The sequence below is a fragment of the Diaphorina citri genome, unplaced genomic scaffold, assembly GCF_000475195.1.
Source record: "Diaphorina citri unplaced genomic scaffold, Diaci psyllid genome assembly version 1.1 scaffold138, whole genome shotgun sequence".
In the NCBI taxonomy this organism is placed as follows: Eukaryota; Metazoa; Arthropoda; class Insecta; order Hemiptera; family Psyllidae; genus Diaphorina; species Diaphorina citri.
Genome location: NW_007377575.1, coordinates 72,402 through 96,464, shown reverse-complemented (window position 1 = coordinate 96,464; position 24,063 = coordinate 72,402). Strand labels below are relative to the sequence as shown.

General features: G+C 36.5%; 1 protein-coding gene across 1 annotated transcript; it reads right to left on the bottom strand.

Moving 5' to 3' along the window:
* Nucleotides 1-1,704: 1,704 nt before the first annotated feature.
* Nucleotides 1,705-8,747, bottom strand: LOC108254645 (thyroid peroxidase-like). Its single transcript, XM_017449884.2, has 5 exons — nucleotides 8,655-8,747; nucleotides 8,144-8,239; nucleotides 7,710-7,886; nucleotides 5,212-5,435; nucleotides 1,705-1,874 (listed from the first exon to the last, which is right to left on the bottom strand). Exons 1-5 carry the CDS (start codon nucleotides 8,699-8,701, stop codon nucleotides 1,705-1,707), a joined length of 714 nt encoding a protein of 237 aa, XP_017305373.2. The 5' UTR covers nucleotides 8,702-8,747.
* Between the last annotated feature and the right edge of the window lie 15,316 nt (nucleotides 8,748-24,063).

Sequence of the window (24,063 nt, the reverse complement as noted above, 5' to 3'; positions counted from 1 at the left end):
ACTCTATTGGCACAATATACATGATTATAATTATGTGAATGGACATCTAGGTATTAAGGAGCGCGGTAGCGCTCCGCCCCGCCAAGTCAAGAAAGTTTGACCGCGCTACTAGAGATATTATACGCGACAGGGAAAGTATCCGTTTTCAGGTATTGGTATTAGTTTACAACTAGCAATAATCGCACTTCGGTTAAACCTCATCTACAGATTTGCTAGACGGACTGAAAAACAAGGGAATCAAGCCAGTCGAGTACACGAAGACCACGAAATTCTCATAACGTCAAAATAAAATAATAAGTCTAAAATTTCCTGACAAGTTTTCTTTCGAGTAAAATCAAAATTATTATTTGCAAAAAGGTGCACTTTTTTCTATTCTCTGATTTGTGTAATGAGTTTATGATGATTGAAGAAAAATCACTTCATGTGCACCTGCACAGTGCTCCTGGGCCTTTTAATTTCAAAAACGTCGATTTGAAAAACATGTGGCCAAGATGGAAGCAGAAATTTCAAATGTACCTACATGAAAGCAACGGGGAAAGATAAATTTCAGATGAGGATGTGAAGATTGCCATTTTCCTGAACTTCATCGGAGATGGATGGACAGTGTTATTATAGGGTTGGGTTAGGGTAAACACAAAAAGGAGCTTTCTTTTTGATTGTCGAGGCCTCTGAATAATTACTGAATTGGATATCTACGACAATTTGAAACGTTGGAAGAATGATGTGTATCATTTGTGATCCAGTGAAAGACGAGAGCATGAAGACATTTACATTTAACCAACGGTTCTCAAATAACCAACCTGGCAATTTTACACCCGAAAAGTATTTCCATTTTCAATCTGCACGTTATTCCAGCCATTAGTCAACATGGGAGCCAGGCTCCATTGCAGCACATACCAGCTGAATCAGTCAGGCTCCTGTCACACTCGTTCAAGCTCAATTCCGTTTCATGACTGGTTCGGTGGTTTGCTGTTGTCTACTTGAAAGTGTGCTCTAGACAACCTTTCAAGTCGGTACTACTCAAGATGAACATATTGAGAAAAAAAGCCGACCAAAATGATACAATTGAATTGAGGAAAAAAGAAGAAGAGCCTGATTCAGTGCTTGATTCTCCTAATGAAAACCCCAGCGAAGGCTCTGCTGACAAAATGAAAGAAGAAAAAATTTATTCATGGTGATAGAGATGACTTAAAAAAAAGGAATATTTCACTTCGTGAAGATCCAGGACCTTCTTCTTCACTTCTTCAAGGATAGCAGATAAATTCTACCGAATTCCGAGCATACAATACACAAGCGTATCATACAACAAGATATTGATAAGAAATACACAGGGCAGCAGGGAACACATTTTAAGGCCAGCAAAACTTTTCCTGCATTTAATATTTTACTCTCACTTATTTGAGTTTTCATTTCTTCGAACTTAGAAACAAGACTTAGGCACGATTTTGGGTATCAGGGGTGAATCCATGGGTGCGCGAAGCGCGTCCGTATTCAGATAGATGCACAACCCCGCGGGAAGCTTAGCGCAACCGTATATGCTACCCGGTAAAAAATGGTGCTCAAAATGTGTAGTTCCGATTTATGAATAAGGTAACAAAGGTAAAAAATCTGGTGTGAACATCACACGACTGGGTGTTCTTCTATTGTAACTTTTACAATATCAACAAAATCGGTCCGGTAGTTTAGGTTGTAGAGCGGTCAACGTCAAAGAAGAGTGAGGGTCAAGTCATGATCCACCAGTTGACCCCAGGCGGCAAACATGAAGGCCAGATCATGTTGGTTACCCCTGGATACATCTCTATGCACATGGAATGATACAGTACGGGCATCGGGGAGGGGAAAATCATCCCAACCTTGCCTGGGCTCACTGATCCCTGTATATAGAAAGTCAGGAAGCAATATGGTAAGAGATACAATAATTGGAGAGGGAACTATTTCAATTGTGTCAAGCATGAAGCATGAATATTTGTAAAAAATGTCGTCTCTAACGTCCGTATCCGAAGCCAATAAATTTGATTAATTGATAGGTATGACCTCTAGACAAATGGACAGACTAAATAAATAAGCATGTTTTAGCATAAATATGAGGGTAGATATGTTGAAAAAAAAAAAGAAAAAAATGCAGGACGAACAGTACAAAAAAATCTTTCAAGTGATAAATTCTTACCGAAGCCAATCTTTCAAACTCACAATAACTAATCCTTGTAGAAAAATTAACTTTTAAATTAGAAAGAATGAAAAAAGAAAAAAAGTTTTCCATGTAATTTACAACCCTGTGACACTGAAGATCAGAAAGGTAATAAATTAAACATGGAACAAATCAGAAGGGAAAGACAGAAGACACAATCAATTGGAAATTGCCATTAGAACAAAACTTTACAATCCCCTACTGGATGAGAAGAAAAACACCGAGACCAAACTTTGAAAGTTTAGTGGTGGATGGAGAGGAATGGTTTGGTGAGAGATGAACAGAAAGGGGATTTTTCGGGCTGACCAGTGATCTGTTCGATGTGAAGCTGTGTCCACTCATAATCGATGGACTACGGCTTAAAACGGGAAAATTCCAACTCCAGACTCTTTACTAAACACGTAGAAATTATTAACAAACGGCCGCCGTTTTTACTTTCCTTATTCTATAGGAAGGAAAGTAATGTAATCGGGTCAAATGTTGGTCAAATGATGGTCAGATTTTAGTGCCAAAACACGTTTTGAGGTCCCTAGAGCCTAAATCCAAAGTTTTAGCCATTGGTCCGTGTGTGTGTCTGTGTGTCTGTCTGTCTGTCTGTCTGTAAACAAAATATCTCGAGAACGGTAAGATGTGACAAGGATGCGACACAAAACTTTTGGTTAAGACCGGTGCAACGTTTGGCGGCACTTCACCGCTTTTTGGCGGTTTTCGGTGTAATTGCTCGGCGTAGCTTAACACAGGTGACGCTAAAACCGGTTTTAAAATAACGACTGAAGTGTTATCTAAAACTTTCTCGCTTTGAGTTTATAGGTCGTCACGACAAATTTCGAGATCAGAGCTCATTTGTGTGTGAAAATGTTAAAAAAATCCCCCAGAAACCAGTTTTTTGGCTTTATGGTTTTCTGGACAAAAATTGCACCACCACTTTCGTATTCCTGGTAAAAAGACCTTTAATTTGATATATAGGTTGACCAGGTTTGGATAAGTCCTTCTATGGGGACAGACAGACAGACGACACCGAAGCGAATACAATAGCCCGTCCCTTATACCTTTTTTTATTACTATCGTAATAATAAAGGAAGGACGGGCTAAAAATGGAGAGTGTGGAGTCCTCTCGCTGTTTGCCGATTTTTTTTCCAACCCTCCGCGACTGATTGAAAATTCAATGGTTATTCTGGACAAAATTTGCACCACCACTTTCGTATTCCTGGTAAAAAGACCTTTAATTTGATATATAGGTCGACCAGGTTTGGAAGTTTGGATAAGTCCTTCTAGACAGACAGACAGACGACACCGAAGCGAATACAATAGCTCGTCCCTTATACCTACCTTTTTTCATTACTATCGTAATAATAAAGGAAGGACGGGCTAAAAATGGAGAGTGTGGAGTCCTCTCGCTGTTTGCCGAATTTTTTTCCAACCCTCCGCGACTGATTGAAAATTCAGAAGATCTCTGGTTATTTTCCGCCGGATTTATTTACGTAACATCCATTACTCTTGACGTTCTGATATCTACCCAATACCTACCTGCCTGCTTACCATTGATTTATATACCTTTGAAACAAGCAGAAGATCTCTGGTTATTTTCCGCCGGATTTATTTACGTAACATCCATTACTCTTGACGTTCTGATATCTACCCAATACCTACCTGCTTACCATTGATTTATATACCTTTGAAACAACGAGTGTTTCATTTATGTTTTGTTTAACCTTTAGGTTAAACAAATCTTTATCCTTGTCTTTAGGCTAAAAAAATGTCAAGATCTCTTGTCCTGTTTTAAATTGGTAGGTATCATTTATGGAGGCACCTGAAGTAATGTCTCTGTAAATTTATATAATCTACCTAGATTGCTTTTAGGTATTTTTTTTTTTCTTCTTCTTTTTCTATGACTTTCGGTAAAATATTTGTTAAGTCCTCCAAAATCAAATTTCGCACTCAGGTTTTACGATGAATTACATTTGAAGTTTATGAAGTATATGTATCTTATAACTCCGCCAATATTGGTCAAGGGACCTCCAAAGTTGGTAAAATCCCAATAACTATGGAAGCTCACTCTCATTTTTAGTCCGTCCTTCCTTTATTATTACTTATTACTAATAATAAAAGGTATAGTGGACGGACTATTGTATTCGCTTCGGTGTCGGTCTGTCTGTCTGTCAGTCAGTCAGTCTGTCAGTCTGTCCCCATAGAAGGACTTATCCAAACCTGGTCGACCTATATATCAAATTAAAGGTCTTTTTACCAGGATCACGAAAATGGTGGTGCAAATTTTGTCCGAAATTTGTCGCGACGACCTGTGAACTCAAAGCGAGAAAGTTTTAGATAACACTTCAGTCGATCATTTAAGACCGGTTTTAGCGTCATCTATGTTAAGCTACGCCGAGCAAGGCCAATAAATGGATGGGTGACTTGAACATTATATTGGGAATAAAGGGAGAACGGGCTCTAGTCTTGATTTTAAATCATTACATAAAAGTAAAATCAAAAAATCAAATCAAGAATAAAATAATAAACTGAATATTAAACAAATAAGGTAGGTACATAGGTACTGATTTTCTCTAATCACTACGGGCTAAAAAATTCCCGGAGGGACGGACCCTGCTTGTTTCAAATGTCTCATTTATATTCAAAGGGAATCATTTTAATACCTCGGTACCGTACAAGAACGATAGGTTACTAAAAAGAAAAAGAGCTAAAAATCTTACCTAAGTGCTTTTATACAAAAGAAGGTAAGTATCCTAGATATATCTAGGTAAAATTGTTTGAAAATTTAACAGAATTCATTTAATGATAATCAGGCAGGCAACAAACTGAGGCGAAGCAAATAGGTAAGGAAAGTAAAAAGACTAAAAACGGCGGTGGAACACTCATCTTTAAAACCAAAAAAAAAAAAAACTAAAATTGGACAGGTAAAATAACAAAAATAATAATTTCGTAAAATAGAAAAAAAAAAACAAACAAACATACTACCAAAATTACGAAAAAATAATTGGTTGAATTGAACGAAAATGTTTACGTACCATCGGAATATTGCGGCGGAACAAATCGTTTGAACGGAAAGCGTGCACTTCCCCAGGTGGGATGATGTAGATTGTTACAAGAAGCATCCATGTTCCTGTAACGTCTCTCAGTACAGAAGTAAGTAGCGGAGCGCAGGATAGCAGGACAGTAAGCATCTATGTCGGTAAGTGAGGTGTCGATCTCTGGTAACCAAGTGTTGATCTCATCTCGAGTCAACGAGTACCTGAAAGTGTTTGGTAAGTTTATGTCGCTGCTGGGATTCGAACCCAAGTTTCTCTATTATGAACCCAATCTACAACTACCCAATGCCCTAGCAATGTACTGATATGGGGTTTTTGGACAGAGGTTTAACCTCTTCATTACCTAATTAACGTCACTGCATTACTGCTACGATTTTAGTGACGGGGCTTTCACACTCTATTCGGCAACAAGCTATACCCACCTTCATTAATTAACGTCACTTCATTACTGCTACAATTTTAGCAACGGGGCTTTCACACTCTATTCGGCAACAAGCTGAGTGGGACCGGGAAAAGTCAGAAGCTCAGAAATTACTTCCTATTTTGGATAGATAATAGAACATTCACGAGCCGTTTGATAAGTTCGTGGACTCGGATACTTCTTCTTGGTATGAAGTCCAAATTTATGTCTTGTTTTAGGAAGGTACACCAAGTTTCATTACGTTCCTATTATTAGCCTTTGATTCACAGCTATCGATTGATGATGAGTTTGATAGGCTTTTTATAATAGATAATTCCGAGGTGCGGGCAAATAATTATTTTTATTATTTTAAGAAAAAATCGGGAATCAAAATAAAAACCCCATTAGATTCAAATTTTGACACCGGATCTAGTCAGGGTTTTTTTTTCCACTCCTGGTTTGCCCTCAAAAAAAGAAAAAAATAATCACTGATCACTGCCTGCACCTCAGAATTATCTATTATAAAAAGCCTATCAAACTCGTCATAAATCGATAGCTGTGAATCAAAGGCTAATAATAGTAATGTAATGAAACTTGGTGTACCTTCCTAAAACAAGACATACTTTGCAGTGACACCTAGATTTGGGCTTCATAGCAGGAAGAAGTATCCGAGTCGAGTCCACGAACTTATCAAACGACCTACATTACCTATCAGAAGGTTCCAAAACGTAAGGAAAGATGTGGACAATATTTATGATACGGTTCTTGTCACATCAGCATTTTTTCTTCTCCCTGATGGGCATTTGGCCAGACTTAGTCGACCGGTGTCTTTTTATTTTCCCATTCATTATTTTTCTCCTCCTTGTGTTCTGACCCTTTGCTCTGTTTGTTTTTGTAACGAATAGGTGTGTGGAAAATTTGTAGAAAAAGAAGAGGAGGAGGAGAGAAAGAAGAAAGGGATCGCAAAACATGAAGGCAATAACCCACAGGTACTATGCTAAGCTGAAAGATATTCAAACCGAAAATAGGATAAGGAAAATAAGAAGGGTCAGAAATTGATAGCCATTATTCAGCATATGGGGCGATATAATGTTTGCTGAAGGAAATCTCTCCTGATGCTGAAGAGAAACAGTGTTGCCATATGTGACTAGGAGTCAGCATATTCATAATATCTTCAGATGAATTTTCAAACCCATGAATAGTCAATTTGTGTAACTTTTCATAATATCGGAAAAAGTGAATACAGGGTGTTACGACATTCTAAACTGATAACGAACTGAAGCAAGTTCAATAATGAACTTCAAGAAAGAGAGAGATTTTTCTTTTCTTACAGATTCGACTGAAATATTTATCGAGGACAGGAAGAAGTAGTTGGGGAAAGTTTGATGGATATGAGGATCACTTTGGAATAATGTTTTTATACCCACTGAGTTCCTCATTCTTTAGAATATCGACGATATTCTAAAGGAAAGTCAACTAGACCCTATACAAAGAAGAGGCAATAAGAGGAAAAAAAAGAAGAAAAATCTCGTTAATGGAGTGACCAACTGTCACATTGTGTAAATGCTGACTGGGATAGAGGGGAGGGGAAGTTGCTGACTAAAGGAGGGGAGGATCATATTTCTTGCTGACTCGATGGCTTTCCATTTTAATCCCTCCGCACCTGACGCAAGTTTGTATTTGAAGATAAAAAAATCCCCCGACTGAGATTTATTGAAATCATTTGTTTTCTTTTGTTTAAAGAGGAAAAATGCCCATTGGAGATTAGCTTACATGTTTCCTTCAGAATTATACCTTGGTCACCTAACGAGACTAATAGGACGAGACATTGTATTTTTAGTGGATGTGCTAAAAATACCAAAATGATAAATTAACGTTATTTATTAGTAGTGGATGTGGTAAGAGTTCCAACATAAAGGTTGTTTTATCACTCAATCCCATTTTAAATTTGATTTCATCTGGCTCAATTATTTTTGTCGCTGCTGGGATTCGAACATCGATCCTCAATATCCTCGGTTATTAATCAAATGCCTTAACAAATCTACACTACTGAGGTTGTTAATCCACTCTTACTTACTTCTTGGCTAAAATCCTGGATGTTTCCTGTAAAGCAGTTCCCAAGGCTGCTAGTTCCTCATCTGTCAAATCTCTACCAGGATATTTACGTAGGTTAGGAACATCCTGACAGGCTTTCCACCAGGCTGTATTGATATCTTCATACTTGATACAAGGCCGAGGTCTTTCTTTCACACTTCTGAAATGAAATAACACAGGTAAGTATCGCCCAAGGTGAATTAGCGAATACATTGAAAATGGACCGACGCGACGTAATGTAGATACATATTAAGTTCAATAAGAGACCTTTTAAATTTTAAACCTAGAGGTCAGTTTTTTGATCAAATTTTTACATGAACGTCTAAAATATTTCTGCTACTTTTAGTTTGATAAATTCGAAAGCAATAGTACCTGCCTATAAACTTGCTCGTATTAAACAAATAATAATGAACTTACCCGATTTGAGTGGTAGGGTTAAATTTGAGAGCACATTCAGCATAGCTTGCACGGACATTGTTGATCAAATAGACACAAACAAACGCCTGCCATAATCTGAAAATGGTAACGGTGAATATGATGAACATTTTAAAGGACGTTGTCGATTTTGTAGAATTTGCTTTCTCCTGCGGTTCTGAAAAGTTGGATTACCTATGCAAGGTACCTATTTCTACATGTAGGTACCTATCAGACCGTCTGACAGACAATCGGAACGTGTGGGACGGGAAAAGCTGAAGACCTAGGTCTGTCAGACCGTATGAGCGTGAGGGGTGGGCACAACACAGGACTTCACATTATCAGTTTTTAGACACCTTATCAGCGGAACAAGCATCAACTTTGTAGTTGTAATAGGTAGGTTTTTGTACCTACAGCTAATGTCTATAACTACTTAGGTACCTATACCCTATACCTACTGCCCAGTTTTATTACAGATTTTTTTCATAACTCGATTTCCAGTCAATTTACTTACCCTTTCATCATTGGCAAATGGGTGATGACACTTTTCCAGACGGGCATAAAATCTCTCAGATTTCTCAAGAATCGCGCTTCGATTTAGAATTCGTACAAAAACTAATAATAGGTAAGTCACTCAAGTTAGTCCTACATTCATTATTTATAGGACATCATGATTCCAGGCGAAATAGGTACCTACTTATGCTAAATATTAGTCTAAACTGATTTTGAAACACAAAACACCACTACGTCAGTCAGTTCATGTGAATAATCCGTCCCCTATCCTATTGTATCTACAATTTCTGTGGGGGGAAAAATTGACAAAGGTTGGATATGAAAAAGAATCGGAAAGACCGATGCAATGCCGATGAAAAAATCGTCCGAAAAAACTCCGTTGGCGAACTCGAAAACGGCTTCTGGAACGGCGGATCTAGAACTGAATGGCGATACTATCCGTCTGATAGAAGACGTCGTAATGTGATGAGATTGACCTTGTGATTCGACACATAACTTCCATCAGATCCAATCCAATCATGATCACTTTCTTTCAGTCCATTTCTCTCGATGCAACGTGAAGTACAGGGTGTGATGGGTGGTTGGGTGACACCCGGGTTCCCATAATCTATAGAACCAAACCCGTTACTACTGATAGACCTACTTCTAAAAGTTAGGGTAAAAGAACACTCAAATAAGCATCATTCAATAGGATAAGGAAAGTCGTGTGATGTTCACACCAGATTTTTTTATGTGTTATAGCTGTGTAAAGTGATCTACTGGCTGCATACGAGTTGCGTCCAAGACAATTTTCTATAAAGAAGTGACAAGTTGAGTCCCGGATTTACTATACTGTTTCTATCTATCCAGATTTTCATTATTCTTTTGCATCCCCGTTTCCAAGATCTTTCTCTACAGACCACAACCTATTTAAAGCTTATTTTTATTTAATTAACTGTCCAAGTTTTGTCAATTACAATTTGCAATTGATGACACACAATGAAGAATGAGGAACAAGTCACGACATACATACCTATTTAAATGTGAAGACGAATAACAGCTTTCACATATGTACGTCATACGTCACTGTATCCCATGTAACATAATAGAAACCAAGGAAGAACTTGAAAGAAAGAAAGCATTAGCAAAAAATATTTCAAGAGTCGAGGTAATACACTGTGAAGGGCTTTAATCCATGATTGAAGTATGAATAAGAGTGGTTTTAGCCTTGCTGCACGGTTCAAAGTGCCTAAGTGGGTATATTTTAGCAATTATACATGTACGTCTCACAAAAGGCTTTTTTCTAATAAAAGAATTATTGAGATTTTGCTCCGTAACGGGGGTTCTCTTTTTGCTAAGTATTTTGAATATTTCCTTTGTTTTAATGCGAGCTTGTATGTAAAATGCTGATAATGTCTGCCTCATATGTATACTACCTACAGGGTGTATACTGTAGATAGTTAGAATTAACTCAAGTTACTCCCAAAGGTAATATCTAGATGTATTATGCTCTATTGTAAATTTCAACCTTGAATTGCTGATTTGGTACCTGTTTATTTATTAGATTTGGATCAAAACATGATTGTGTGTCTGTCTGAACATATTGTCGAATTTGATTTAGTATAAATATGAAAGATTCTGTGTTGTTCATCAGTTTGATACTTGATCTTGGTAAGCATTGTAAAGGCTCAGTACGTAAATTTTTGCTTTTTAGTCCGTCCTTCCTTTATTATTACAATAGTAATAAAAATCTGGTTTGAACATCACACGACTTTCCTCATCCTATTGAATGATGCTTATTTTGGGTGTTCTTGTTCTTATAGCCAAACTTTTACAATATCTCTAACCGTTTAGTCGGTATAGCTGAAAACCGCCAAAAAAACGGTCAAAACCGCCAAAAAGCGGTCAAAATACCGCCAACAGCAGCACCAATCTCAACCAAAAGTTTTGTGTCGCATCCTTGTCACATTTGACATTTACATTCCAAATTTCAAGTCTCTAGCTCTTACCGTTCTCGAGATATTTTGTTTACAGACAGACAGACACACACACGGACCAATGGCTGAAACTCGACCTATTTATCAAATTAAAGGTCTTTTTACCAGGAACACAAAAATGGTGGTGCAAATTTTGTCCAGAGAACCATAAAGCCAAAAAAACAAACAAAAAAAAAGAAAAAAAAACAAAAACAAAACAAAAATTATCATATTTTTTTTTTTTTTTTTTTTTTTTTTTTTAATTAATTTATCTAATATACAGTGCATTCATAAAGTCCCCCCCCCACCTTAATTTTTGAACCGATGAATTTAGAATCATGAAATTTTGTATACAAGCCTATATTTACCTCTAGTTTCTTATAGGCTATGTAAAAAATCAGGGACTTTTTCAGGGTGGGCCCCAGGGGGGCCAACTTTAAAATCTTAAATAAGAACCCCCTACTTTTGATACATCATATTGAAGGTCTTAAAGAACGTAGTACATTGGTACACGTTTTAACTCCCATGGCGTAGTGGTCACTGCGCTCGCCTTGCACGCGGGAGACCCGGGTTCGATTCCGGCGGGGTCAAGAAATTTGTATCATCCAAATGATTGATTCCGTGACTGGCTGTTTCGGGGCCACTCAGCCTCGTAAGGAAAACGAGTAGCTATGACATATAAATGCACATAGCGACCGGTGCCAGCATGGTAGGTAAACATTGGATTTTAGGATTTTTGAGATAGTGGGAAAATCCTACAATGCTGCAGTGAGCACCAAAGTTGTGACATAATAACACAAAGAAACTGCATTTACATTTATTTTTTATTTATTTTTTTTTTACAAGTTTTAACTCGATCCGACTACCAGGGCCGGATTTATGGCCTGTTAAAATTTTCATTTTTCCATGTTCTCCCGCCAATAGGGGAAGTACCAAAAATGGGAAATTCATATCGATTGGTGATTTGTGCTTAGCTAAGTTTTGTTCATGGATGATACAAATAAACAATATTGACACAGGACTTAGCCTTGGACAAACGGATCGAACATTGCTTTTTTATTAGTTTGTAAGAAATCATCACGTATACTTACATTATATTCGACTTCAATATTAGTTTAAATTACTCGTATTCCATCTCAGTTTAAATTGTGTATGTTCATCATTTAAAGATGTTTGTGTTAGCTTCAAGAATAATTATTCACAGGTCCCTGGCAAAAAAAAAATAATAATAATAATAAAAATCTCCTTGTAAAAAATACATGGAGAGGAAAAAAGACATTAACATATTTATGCAAATAATTACTCATCCATAAATCAAGAAAGTAAAATTCTTCTCATTTGAGTCACTCAACGCCATCATTGCATAGAAAAAAATTGAATTGAGAGAAAAAATATGTACCTTGCCATTGTTTAAAAGTAGTGATAATAACTACGAAAACATAATCATCTGATTGACCAGTCGCGGATTTAAGAGAGCAAAATGACCTGATAGCAAGATTCTAACCGGGTTGTCGAAAAGGTGAGTGACAAAAGGCAAATGAACAACTAAACAAGATATGAAAAGTCATATAAAACGGATGAAATGAAGTGGACAAACATATAGGTAGAGAAATGAAAACCAGAGGATAAACCATGTGCTTTTCCACCATTTTACAATTCGAATACACGACACTGTCGAGAATGATGGTTTAAAAAGTAATAATATGAATCTCGTATGTTATATTACACGATAATAATACTATTTAACAAGGCACAATCTCATCAAGCTCGCTGAATGGTGTAATATTTTCACTTGGATGCTAAAGGAATCATAAATTCAGATCTCCAATGTTATACCAACAACCATAATAATATAGTCACGTGAACCATTAGCAAGTCCGGTTAATGCTACGCTACCTTCTTGTGTAGGAGTGAGCACACAGTTTCTGAAAGTTTATTGATATGAGAAATATTGGCTGACTTTCACTTTCACGGAGGCAAAATAACAAAGGATTAGGATCAGCAAAGTGGTTGCTGTGGATGAAACGTTTAGTTGCTTGAGTGCTTAATTTCTAAAAGTTAATGTCAAGTTGGTGCTAATGCGAGAGACTGACATTAATTTCAGAAATGTGTTTAGGAGATCCCCCACTCATAGAATTAATTTTGATAAATATTGCTGAGTCCTGGGAGCTTCTTTTTCTTCTATTACTGTTCTCTTGTGGTTTCCTGACGCTAGTTATTATGTTCATAATATGCATATGGGAATGGCTATGATGGCTCCATCGGAACGTTTTCTATTAAGGTAGCATGATATTAATATGAACTTTCATATGTTTGAAATGACAATCATACATTTTATAATGGAGCAACTCTGGTAGGTATATCTACTGATGTTAGAACTTTTTCAACAGGGAAGTTTCTGCAGAAAAATTGAAGCACGGATAAGGTACTTGTACCATGTTAAACTCATTTCTTGTGCCATTAACTACTATAATTTCCTACCAAGACATCATTCCTTATTCCTTCCTATATATGTGGCCTTGCTCGGCGTAGCTTAACACAGGTGACGCTAAAACCGGTCTTAAAATAACGACTGAAGTGTTATCTAAAACTTTCTCGCTTTCAGTTTTATTTCTTCGCGACAAATTTCGAGATCAGAGCTCATTTGTGTGAGAAAATGTGAAAAAAATCCCCCAAAAACCAGTTTTTTTTTTGTTTTTTTTTTTGTTTTTTGGCTTTATGGTTCTCTGGACAAAATTTGCACCAAAAAATTTCCTCGGTAGGTACATAGGTACTGATTTCCTTTAATCACGATCGAATAAACTACGGGCTAAAAAATTCCCGGAGGGACGGACCCAGCTTGTTTGTATTCATTTTGCCATGAGCTTAATGTTTGAATTGTGTTCAAAGCCATAATTCCCTTAGGATGTTCCCTATTATGTAGGTACACATCATGCAGTATCCGAGATTTTATTGCGACCTTTTAGATATATACCTAATACCTACATATCTACCTAATTATAATTTCACCTTCTCCATTACCATTATTCTACCCCGTATACTCATTAACCACTAGGTATTTTGAATAAGATATTAATTACAACTAATAGGTATCAGATCCTATAATATAGCCGTGTGCTAAAATGTCATTTCGCCTCTACGAGTATGTTTGTCAGCTGTTGTGTGGATTCAAAGAGTTTAACACTCCAAGGGTTTAGGGTTCAAATCTCGAGAGCTCGTAGACAAACACTAGAACACCGCCTATTGTTTCAATATTTTTCATAGCTAACGTAAAATTGTTGGAAGTTTGAAACTGAAGTTCTTGTTATCGAGTGCTTTAGAACGTTTTGTTGTTCGTCGTTATTTGTATTGGATCATAATGTGTTGTTGTGTTGCTCTTGATAAAGCTCAGATGAGGATTGGGCTAGGAGGTATAGGTAAAACGGTAGATACATAACTTCAGTTGATGTATTCTTTAAAAAATTCAGGACTGTTATGGAACTTGTGAGTTCAATTTTTGAAATTTGTGCGAGTTGTAATTATTTTTTTGAAAACTTACATCCCTTCTGAAGCCTCTCTAACCTTTGCAAATGCATTTTCCACTCAGGTAAGTAATTATTAGCCTCAACTGAAAACGTATAACAATCCTGTATATTATTTAATTAATAAGATAATAATAATTTTTGATATAAAATCCCTATCGTCGTTTAACAGGATTAAATTTTTATTTTTACTCACAAGGGGGAAAACTCCCATGAATTATTTAATGCCAGAATTTATCTCATAGTATTCTCATAGTTTTTTCTCCTTACGCCGCGCCGTCCTACCTATGGCCACATATTCTTACGTGTGTGCAGTTTAAAGCCTTAAGTGGATTTATTTTGGAAATTTCTTATCGTCTTATAAAAGTAATAAAGGGAGTTTTTTTTCGTACCTATAGCTACAAAGTACATGCAGACAATTCTTAGGGCTTTGTATTTGTGCTCATTAGAAGGGTAGGAAGGAAGGTATGTATTTATTCACCAAAAACTACATTTCTATGAACTTAAAAGGTTCATGTAATTAACCGACATATATGTATACTCACAATCAGACTAAGAAATCGGTCTAAAATGTACAAAATGCTAAATCCAATTTTTATTTGTTTATTTTCAAATTTAATCAATACTTTTGTTATTGTCATTTGTAATAAAACAATTAACATTTTATTGATTTGCTTTAAAATTAATCAAGCGGCTTTAATCACCTTCTTTACGTACGTACATTGTAGTAATCCCACACCAAAACAAAGTCCTTATCAGAAGGGAAGCATTTGAGTTATGTCAGAATATGATGCTAATCAACTGTTAAGTATTAGCTCTCGTGATAAGACCAATAGATGCGACATTAGCTCTTGCTATACGGTTCATTTTTCTGGCCCGTCAATCGTTATGTACCCACCACAAAGGTAATTCAAACAATTGCATAAAAATTACACATACACACGCCTATGGTATTATGCCATCACCAGACACTATTTTTCGTTCAGTTTTGCATTTTAACTCCATGTGTTTAATACGGAGCCTGGTGAATTTGTTCTATATTATTTCGAAAGATTTTGCGTTTGTGGTTTTTTGGTTTGGCAGCAGTGTTTCTGTTCGAGATAAAGTAAAAGTTAAAAAAGAGTTTTACGAGTATACCTCCACGAATTTTTTAAATAATATAAAGTGAATTTTTTGAACTGAAAATAAAATATAAATCATGAACAGTAAGGTATTGCTAAATTTTTACAAAGCTTTACTTTACAACTGTGGTGAAGTAATGATCAGTTAATACCTACAGAGGGGAGTGCCTAAAGATAAATATCAAAATTCATTTTTTAATACACTCAAACAAATAAAAAATTCTGGAACGAGAGAACTGTGAATTGAATCCAATTGTATCAATAGTCCAAATATCACGGGAATCAAAACCTCAAAGCCCTGTGTAGAAACATCAAAAGATGCCAAATACAACCACTTCTTATAGCAGGAACATTGAAATCATCAGCAAATTATCTCATCAAAATTGAAGCACCTACTGACATTGGCAAGAGGAGGAAGCAAGTATTTCTGAAACTGAAGCTAATAACAAAACAGAAGTACTTAATGAACATTACAATGAGTAGCTCTGAGTGTTGGGCGGCGGTGATTTATCTACTTCTAGTGACTCATCGACAATGTCGAATTGTTCCAAGGCTATTGGAGAAAATCAATCAACTTCTAATTAAAGTCATAGATTAAACAAGGTAGAACTTAGTGAAGACGTCTTCAAATTATTTGGATGGAAATGAGCAGATGAGCCTGAAATTAAACGAGCTGGTAATACAATTCGTGTATAGGCAATTTATAGAAAATCATTTGTCAAGGATAGATGCTAACTCAAACTCAACTCTTGTAAGCACACAATCATGATTGAAACCCAAGAACCAATATTTTGTAAATATACCTAGTGTTTGAATTTCTTAAAACATTAATGTCAATAAAGTAAATTACTGTTCATATTTTTAATTTTTTTTTTCCTATATTGTAGGTAATGGATGCTAACTCAAACTCAACTCTTGTAAGCACACAATCATGATTGAAACCCAAGAACCAATATTTTGTAAATATACCTAGTGTTTGAATAAAACATTAATGTCAATAAAGTAAATTACTGTTCATATTTTCATTTTTTTTTTTCCTATATTGTAGGTAGGTAATGTATTTTTTCAGCACCTCCAAAACCTAGCAATGTATAGGTGTACATTTTTGATCCAGAAACAATCAACACAAATGCTCGACCACACTGACATAGAATAGCCAATAGGACTTGCATCCAAGAAACCATAAATATAGTTATTGATTTCAAACCGAAGACCATTATCATTTTAACCACAAGGTTTACACGTGTTGGAATAATAGAGTTCAAAACTCAGGAAGAGAAACCCAAAATTAAATACTAATCTAAACACAGAGGCTATTGAAATATCTAGTTTGTAGAGATATTAAATTTGAGAGTACCACCAAAAAAAGTGTTGCAATTGAGATCCTTCCGCGATATCCCGACAAGCGCCATTTACGCGATATTATGGGCTTACATTGTAACCTTGTATAACCACAATGAAGGAAATGTTGAGTAACTCAAACATGTGTCAAAATCGGAAGGATAATGGGAGAAACTTGCTCCTTATTATACTTTGTACCTAATCGGAACTTTGAGATAAATGAAATAAAGAAATTAAAAGAATAAAGAAAGGCATAGACCAAGCATTAAAAAAAATGAAGTTTGGTCGGCATACATCGGACTCTTCGGACACATCGCAAAGTGACATGAAGAACTAGACTACGATACCAGGATATCAGGAAGCCTCAGAAGTGAATGCTATGACATTTTACACAGGGTAAATATCATTTCAACAAAACTATTGAGGTAACCCAAGACATGACTGATATCTGAATGGCGATGACACTTTTATATGCAGGCGAATGACTTTTTCTTTCATTAGACCTAGAAATGGCAAACAAGAAACGTGGTTGAGTGGTTCAGTCAGGCTGACGTTCTTTAACGACTGAAAGACAATATGCAAACTAATAAGAAACTTCTTGATATAAAAAGCAAAAGTCAAAACTGATCAGATATATCCCAATCAATACTCTCGCAATCAATTGGAATCGATCAATTGATCACTGTGCTTCTCTTTCAAATTAATGAAAATAGACGTGAATGGCAATGCAAATGATTCTGAATAAAATTTCCCAGAAGAGAGAAAAGAAGATATAAATGACCGTAATTTTCCAAGCCAAGTGAAAAATGCAAGAAACGGCTTAACATTTACCAATTTCAAGGCATGCCATACGATTTTAATAAAGTTCTCATTTACTGTTGGCATTGGAAGGATGATAAAAAGTCAATCTCATCATAAACTCCTCATGGATCCCCAATACCATGACTAAACACAATACATCACCGATCACGACACAGTCCACATGAAGCTAATATTAATATTGGTATTAAAATACATTATCAATTAAGTTGGTCACCTTGAATTCTAGAAACAGTAGCAGTAGCAAGTAGAAGCTTTGCATTGGTCACTTTCACTAAAATGTAATAGAAGCAGCACGACGCTACACTATGCTAAAGCTAAGTTTTGATCATGGATGATACAAATAAACAATATTGACACAGGACTTAGCCTTGGACAAACGGATCGAACATTGCTTTTTTATTAGTTTGTAAGAAATCATCACGTATACTTACATTATATTCGACTTCAATATTAGTTTAAATTACTCGTATTCCATCTCAGTTTAAATTGTGTATGTTCATCATTTAAAGATGTTTGTGTTAGCTTCAAGAATAATTATTCACAGGTCCCTGGCAAAAAAAAAATAATAATAATAATAAAAATCTCCTTGTAAAAAATACATGGAGAGGAAAAAAGACATTAACATATTTATGCAAATAATTACTCATCCATAAATCAAGAAAGTAAAATTCTTCTCATTTGAGTCACTCAACGCCATCATTGCATAGAAAAAAATTGAATTGAGAGAAAAAATATGTACCTTGCCATTGTTTAAAAGTAGTGATAATAACTACGAAAACATAATCATCTGATTGACCAGTCGCGGATTTAAGAGAGCAAAATGACCTGATAGCAAGATTCTAACCGGGTTGTCGAAAAGGTGAGTGACAAAAGGCAAATGAACAACTAAACAAGATATGAAAAGTCATATAAAACGGATGAAATGAAGTGGACAAACATATAGGTAGAGAAATGAAAACCAGAGGATAAACCATGTGCTTTTCCACCATTTTACAATTCGAATACACGACACTGTCGAGAATGATGGTTTAAAAAGTAATAATATGAATCTCGTATGTTATATTACACGATAATAATACTATTTAACAAGGCACAATCTCATCAAGCTCGCTGAATGGTGTAATATTTTCACTTGGATGCTAAAGGAATCATAAATTCAGATCTCCAATGTTATACCAACAACCATAATAATATAGTCACGTGAACCATTAGCAAGTCCGGTTAATGCTACGCTACCTTCTTGTGTAGGAGTGAGCACACAGTTTCTGAAAGTTTATTGATATGAGAAATATTGGCTGACTTTCACTTTCACGGAGGCAAAATAACAAAGGATTAGGATCAGCAAAGTGGTTGCTGTGGATGAAACGTTTAGTTGCTTGAGTGCTTAATTTCTAAAAGTTAATGTCAAGTTGGTGCTAATGCGAGAGACTGACATTAATTTCAGAAATGTGTTTAGGAGATCCCCCACTCATAGAATTAATTTTGATAAATATTGCTGAGTCCTGGTGAGCTGCCTTCAGTGCTGAAAAAAGAATAGAGTACCTATTTTATACTCGTAGGGGTATAAAATATACTTGGAGTACTAAAAACAAATTATCTTGGGGGATTTTATATGTTCGTCAATATGAACCATTAGTGGGACCTATTTGAAGCACAAATCACCAATCAATATGAATTTCCCATTTTTGGTGCTTCCCCTATTGGCGAGTAAACATGGAAAAATGAAAATTTCACCAGGCCATAACTCCGGCCCTGTTTGACGGATCGAGCTCAAACTTGTACCAATGTACTACGTTCTTTAAGACCTTCATTACGATGCGTCAAAAGTAGGCGGCTCTTATTTAAGATTTTAAAGTTGGCCCCCCTGGGGCCCACCCTGAAAAAGTCCCTCGATTTTTACATAGCCTATAAGAAACTAGAGGTAAATATAGGCTTGTATACAAAATTTCAGGATTCTAAATTCATCGGTTCAAAAATTAGGGTGGGGGGGGGGACTTTATGAATGCACTGTAGATATGTCCTTACATTATCACTGTAGATATGTCCTTACATTATCCCTTGCCTAAGAACTCAACTCTATTATCCCTCTATTAATTAATAACAATCATAAACTGCGTGAATGCACATTTCTGGAATATGTTGCAACAATTTATAAGTGTTAGGTAATATTTAGGTATTATTTTATCAATATGTATATATGTACATATTGCAGCCATCATACCTCTACCTCCTATCCTATCTGTCTGTTTCAATGATGATGTGATGACAATTGATTTCTAATACCCACATTACCAGCTTGCAGCTTCCTACGTAGGTAAGTAACTATAACTATATAGTATAGGCGTTTAATTAAATGAGTTTAATTCTGATTAAATGTTTTTAAATTTGGGTTTTCTGTTAAAAGAAAACCTTGTTTTATAGTAATATTATTGTTATGAGTATTATTGTTAAGAGCTTTGTACAAGCAACCACACAGTCAAACGTATAATGTGGCCCGCGGCCTCATCTGGTATCCAAAATTTGGCCCGCCTTCAAAAAAGGTTGAGCGCCCTTGGGTTTAATTAAATGAGTTTAATTCTGATTAAATGTTTTTAAATTTGGGTTTTCTGTTAAAAGAAAACCTTGTTTTATAGTAATATTATTCTTATGAGTATTATTGTTAAGAGCTTTAGGTGTGGACAATGTTATTGGTGAGACATCTATACTTCGGTTATATTTTCGTCCTTTACGTATGAGGTATGTGAGTGTGTGTTTGGTAATAATCTAGAGGGCAGAGGAGATAGGTGTAGGGGCAAACAGACCTAAAGGACAGGTTAAGCTTCCACGAATCTACCTATGGATATCCCCACAACCTATTATTTAACGTCTACATAGGATGGACACCACTGACACAAAAGGAAAAGATGGAAATGACCACGTAGGAAAAAAGAAAAAAGGTCAAACTATCTGTAGACTAACTTTTCAAGTTGCAGACGGAAAACGAGTTACAGTCTGTCTCCGAAGAGGGCGAGAAAGAAAATTCAACGAATCTAATAATAAAAGAAGGAAAGTCTCTCCTGAAACTCTCAAAGGAGACATTTGGGTGGAAAGTCAATATAAAGAAACCGTGGATAAAGAAGGAACGTGCGGAGATCTCGTATTTAATTGACTTTTTATGCATGTATAGAGCGGCTAGGTGCTCCATGACTGCCCAAATGTCCCATAAATTTCCAACCACCACACCAGAACACCAAACAAATGCGATCTTTTCTCTCAATTTGATAAGAAAGAGTACGGCAAGTGAGAAATATGGAAGAGATGAGGGGAGCAGGAGGCGAATGGGGACGAGAGTAGAGATGATTAAATTTCCAACCACCACACCAGAACACCAAACAAATGCGATCTTTTCTCTCAATTTGATAAGAAAGAGTACGGTAAGTGAGAAATGTGGAAGAGATGAGGGGAGCAGGAGGCGAATGGGGATGAGAGAAGAGATGAACTTGCATAAATTTCCAACCACCACACCAGAACACCAAACAAATGCGATCTTTTCTCTCAATTTGATAAGAAAGAGTACGGCAAGTGAGAAATGTGGAAGAGATGAGGGGAGCAGGAGGCGAATGGGGACGAGAGTAGAGATGAAGTTTCAAGGGAACAGGAGAAGAGATGGAGGAGAAAATTCTTTTTATGTTCTATTTATTGCTTTCCTTATCTGAAGAAATGAACTTTCTCAAAGTGTGTGTCTGTCTGTCTGTGTGTCTGTCTGACTGTAAACAAAGTCTGTGTGTAAATATCTCGAGAACGGTAAGAGCTAGAGACTTGAAATTTGGTATGTATCTTTCAAATGTGACAAGGATGCGACACGAAACTTTTGGTTAAGACCGGTGTAACGCTTGGCGGCATTTTACTGCTTTTTGGCGGTTTTCGGTGTAATTTAACAATATCTCGGGAACGGTATAAGCTAGAGACTTGAAATTTGGTATGTAGTTCACAAATGTGACAAGGATGCAACACAAAACGTTTGGTTGAGATGGTTGCTGCGCTTGGTGGTATTTTGACCGCTTTTGGACAGATTTCGACCGTTTTTTTTTTTTGAGGTTTTCAGCTATAGCGACAAAACGGTTAGAGATATTGTAAAAGTTAGGGTAAAAGAACACTCAAATAAGCAACATTCAATAGGATAAAGAAAGTCGTGTGATGTTCACACCAGATTTTTGAAGTAGTAGCCAAATGTAGGTCGGAGCCAGGGTCGGCCTCAGGGGGACCCTATTTTTAATACAATTTAACAAATGTCTTAAAAAACGTAGTATTTTAAAAGATAAAACACTACCCTAAATTTCAGCTTCTCATCTTTAGCCGTGCTAAAAATATTTAGGGGTCCCCGGACTAAATAAACACTCTGTAGATTGTTTTCTTATCCGATCTTCGGCACTGATTGTTTTAAGTTCATCCTCTATTAATCTATTTCATACACGACTGCTTTTCACGAAAGAATTTCATATCACTGGCCAAAAACAAATCAGTATACCGCTCAGCAAGCCAGAGATTACGCTTAGTACGGTAGTTGTATCGACTTCTCATCTCAGCATAATCTAGTGCTGGTGGTCGCGGAAATTTGAATTTTGAAAGTAAGTTACAAATACATATTAGATAGGTATTTTGAAAGTTGCCATCAGTTAAAAGTTTAAGACAAAGTCCCATAGTATTATTGTATATTGTATTAACATCATCATTAACTAAATGTCGATTTAGAGTCTATCTTGATGTGTTTCCATCCCTGTGAACCTTGGAAAGTAAACACAAACGTCTTGAATGACAAACTTTTCACACCCTATATTAGAAAAGTGACACTTGAAATCATTTCTGACAATGGAAGAAGAAGAAAAAACCTCCGATATTCAATTCCATTTCCCTTTTTTACGTTTTTACGCTTAACTAGGAAATCAAGATGGGTGGAGGGGAATCAGGATGAAAGGAAGAGGGGAGGGGAAAGGATATATGAAAAGAGGTTGCCCTCTCTGAACACCTCTATCTAAACCGAAATATTCTCTTCCTCTTCTCTTCTACAATGCTGAGCTTTCTTTGTGAAATCTTGTACAGATAATGGAGTGTGGGTAGGCATCAGCCGCTCTAACGGCTCTTATTTTCCTTTTTAGTCCGTCCTTCTTTTATTAAATTACAATAGTAATAAAGTAATAATAAAAGGTATAGGGACGGAGGGTCGCGCTACGCGGAGTTGCGTATACGGTCGCGCTGCGCGCTCCCGGGGCTTCGCGGGGTTGTGCATGGGGTCGCGCTTCGCGCTTCCTTGTTTATGGTCGCGCTGCGCGCTCCCGGGGCTTCGCGGCGTTGTGCGTGGGGTCGCGCTTCGCGCTCCCTTGTTTAAGGTCGCGCTGCGCGCTCCCGGGGCTTCGCGGCGTTGTGCATGGGGTCGCGCTTCGCGCTCCCTGTGTCTGTTCCCATAGAAGGACTTATCCAAACCTGGTCGACCTATATATCAAATTAAAGGTCTTTTTACCAGGAACACGAAAGTGGTTGTGCAAATTTTGTCCAGAAAACCAAAAAGCCAAAAAACCGAAGGTTATTGGTTTTTTTTCACATTTTCTCACACAAATGATCTCTGAACTTGAAATTTGTCGCGACGACCTATGTATGAACTCAAAGCGAGAAAGTTTTAGATAACACTTCAGTCGATAATTCCAGACCGGTTTTAGAGTCAAGTATGTTAAGCTACGCCGAGCAAGGCCAATAAATGGATGGGTGACTGAAATATTATATTGGAAGTTATTAGGAAACATTAGAGGGACGGGCCCAGCTTGTTTTTTACGATATTGGTGGAGATGCCAAGTTCACCTAATTCATTCCATGATATTATAGTGGAGATGTTAGATGCACACATCAAAAATTGTTTCATGTTATTGGTGGAGATGACAGATTCACCAAATTCATCCCATGATATTACCTATTAAGTGAAGACTCATGTACATGAGTGGCACAAGCATTGCTTTTACTCATGGGTTTACCATTATATATATAATTTTTATGTACTGTTCTATATCTTGTATTAAATGGAAACTTAAAGAAATGAATAAAATTACACCTTTTTGAAAAATGAAATTTGACATAATCAAGAAGTAGAACAAGAAGAAGAAGAAGAAAATGAACAAATCATGATATGATATAAGAAACTTAAATGTTCCTGAAAAGTATAGTCATATGCAACCTCCGTGGCCAAGTGGCTATCATACTAGGCTTGCACGCAGGACGTCCGGGTTCGAATCCCGGTGGGGCCAAGGTTTTTTGGGCTCTGTGCTTGGAGTTCGGGGTGCACTCAGCCTCGTGAGGACAATTGTGTTGCTACTTTAATCGAGTAGCATTACAAGTCGAAGAGACGAGCGATAATAAATATGATGATTGAGTAAATGAAAGACTTGTAATACTGTGATACCCACAAAGTTGTAAAAAAGTTCTCTGCTTTACCACAAAGATTCATGATTTGATACTTGTATAGGAACACGATGAGATTTTTGAAGAAAGTGAAGAAACTAAATAAATCTTATAATTAAACTAAATGAACTAAATCTTAAAAAATAAAATTTGTAATGAAACTTGGTGTACCTTCCTAAAACAAGACATACTTTGCAGTGGCACCTAGATTTGGGCTTCATAGC

Coding starts and splice junctions, on each gene's coding strand:
- LOC108254645 (XM_017449884.2), bottom strand. CDS start 8,701: ATGCCCGTCTGGAAAAGTGTCATCACCCATTTGCCAATGATGAAAGG. Junction 8,240..8,654: donor CATTTGCCAATGATGAAAGG/GTAAGTAAATTG, acceptor TACCATTTTCAG/ATTATGGCAGGCGTTTGTTT. Junction 7,887..8,143: donor AACCCTACCACTCAAATCGG/GTAAGTTCATTA, acceptor ATTTCATTTCAG/AAGTGTGAAAGAAAGACCTC.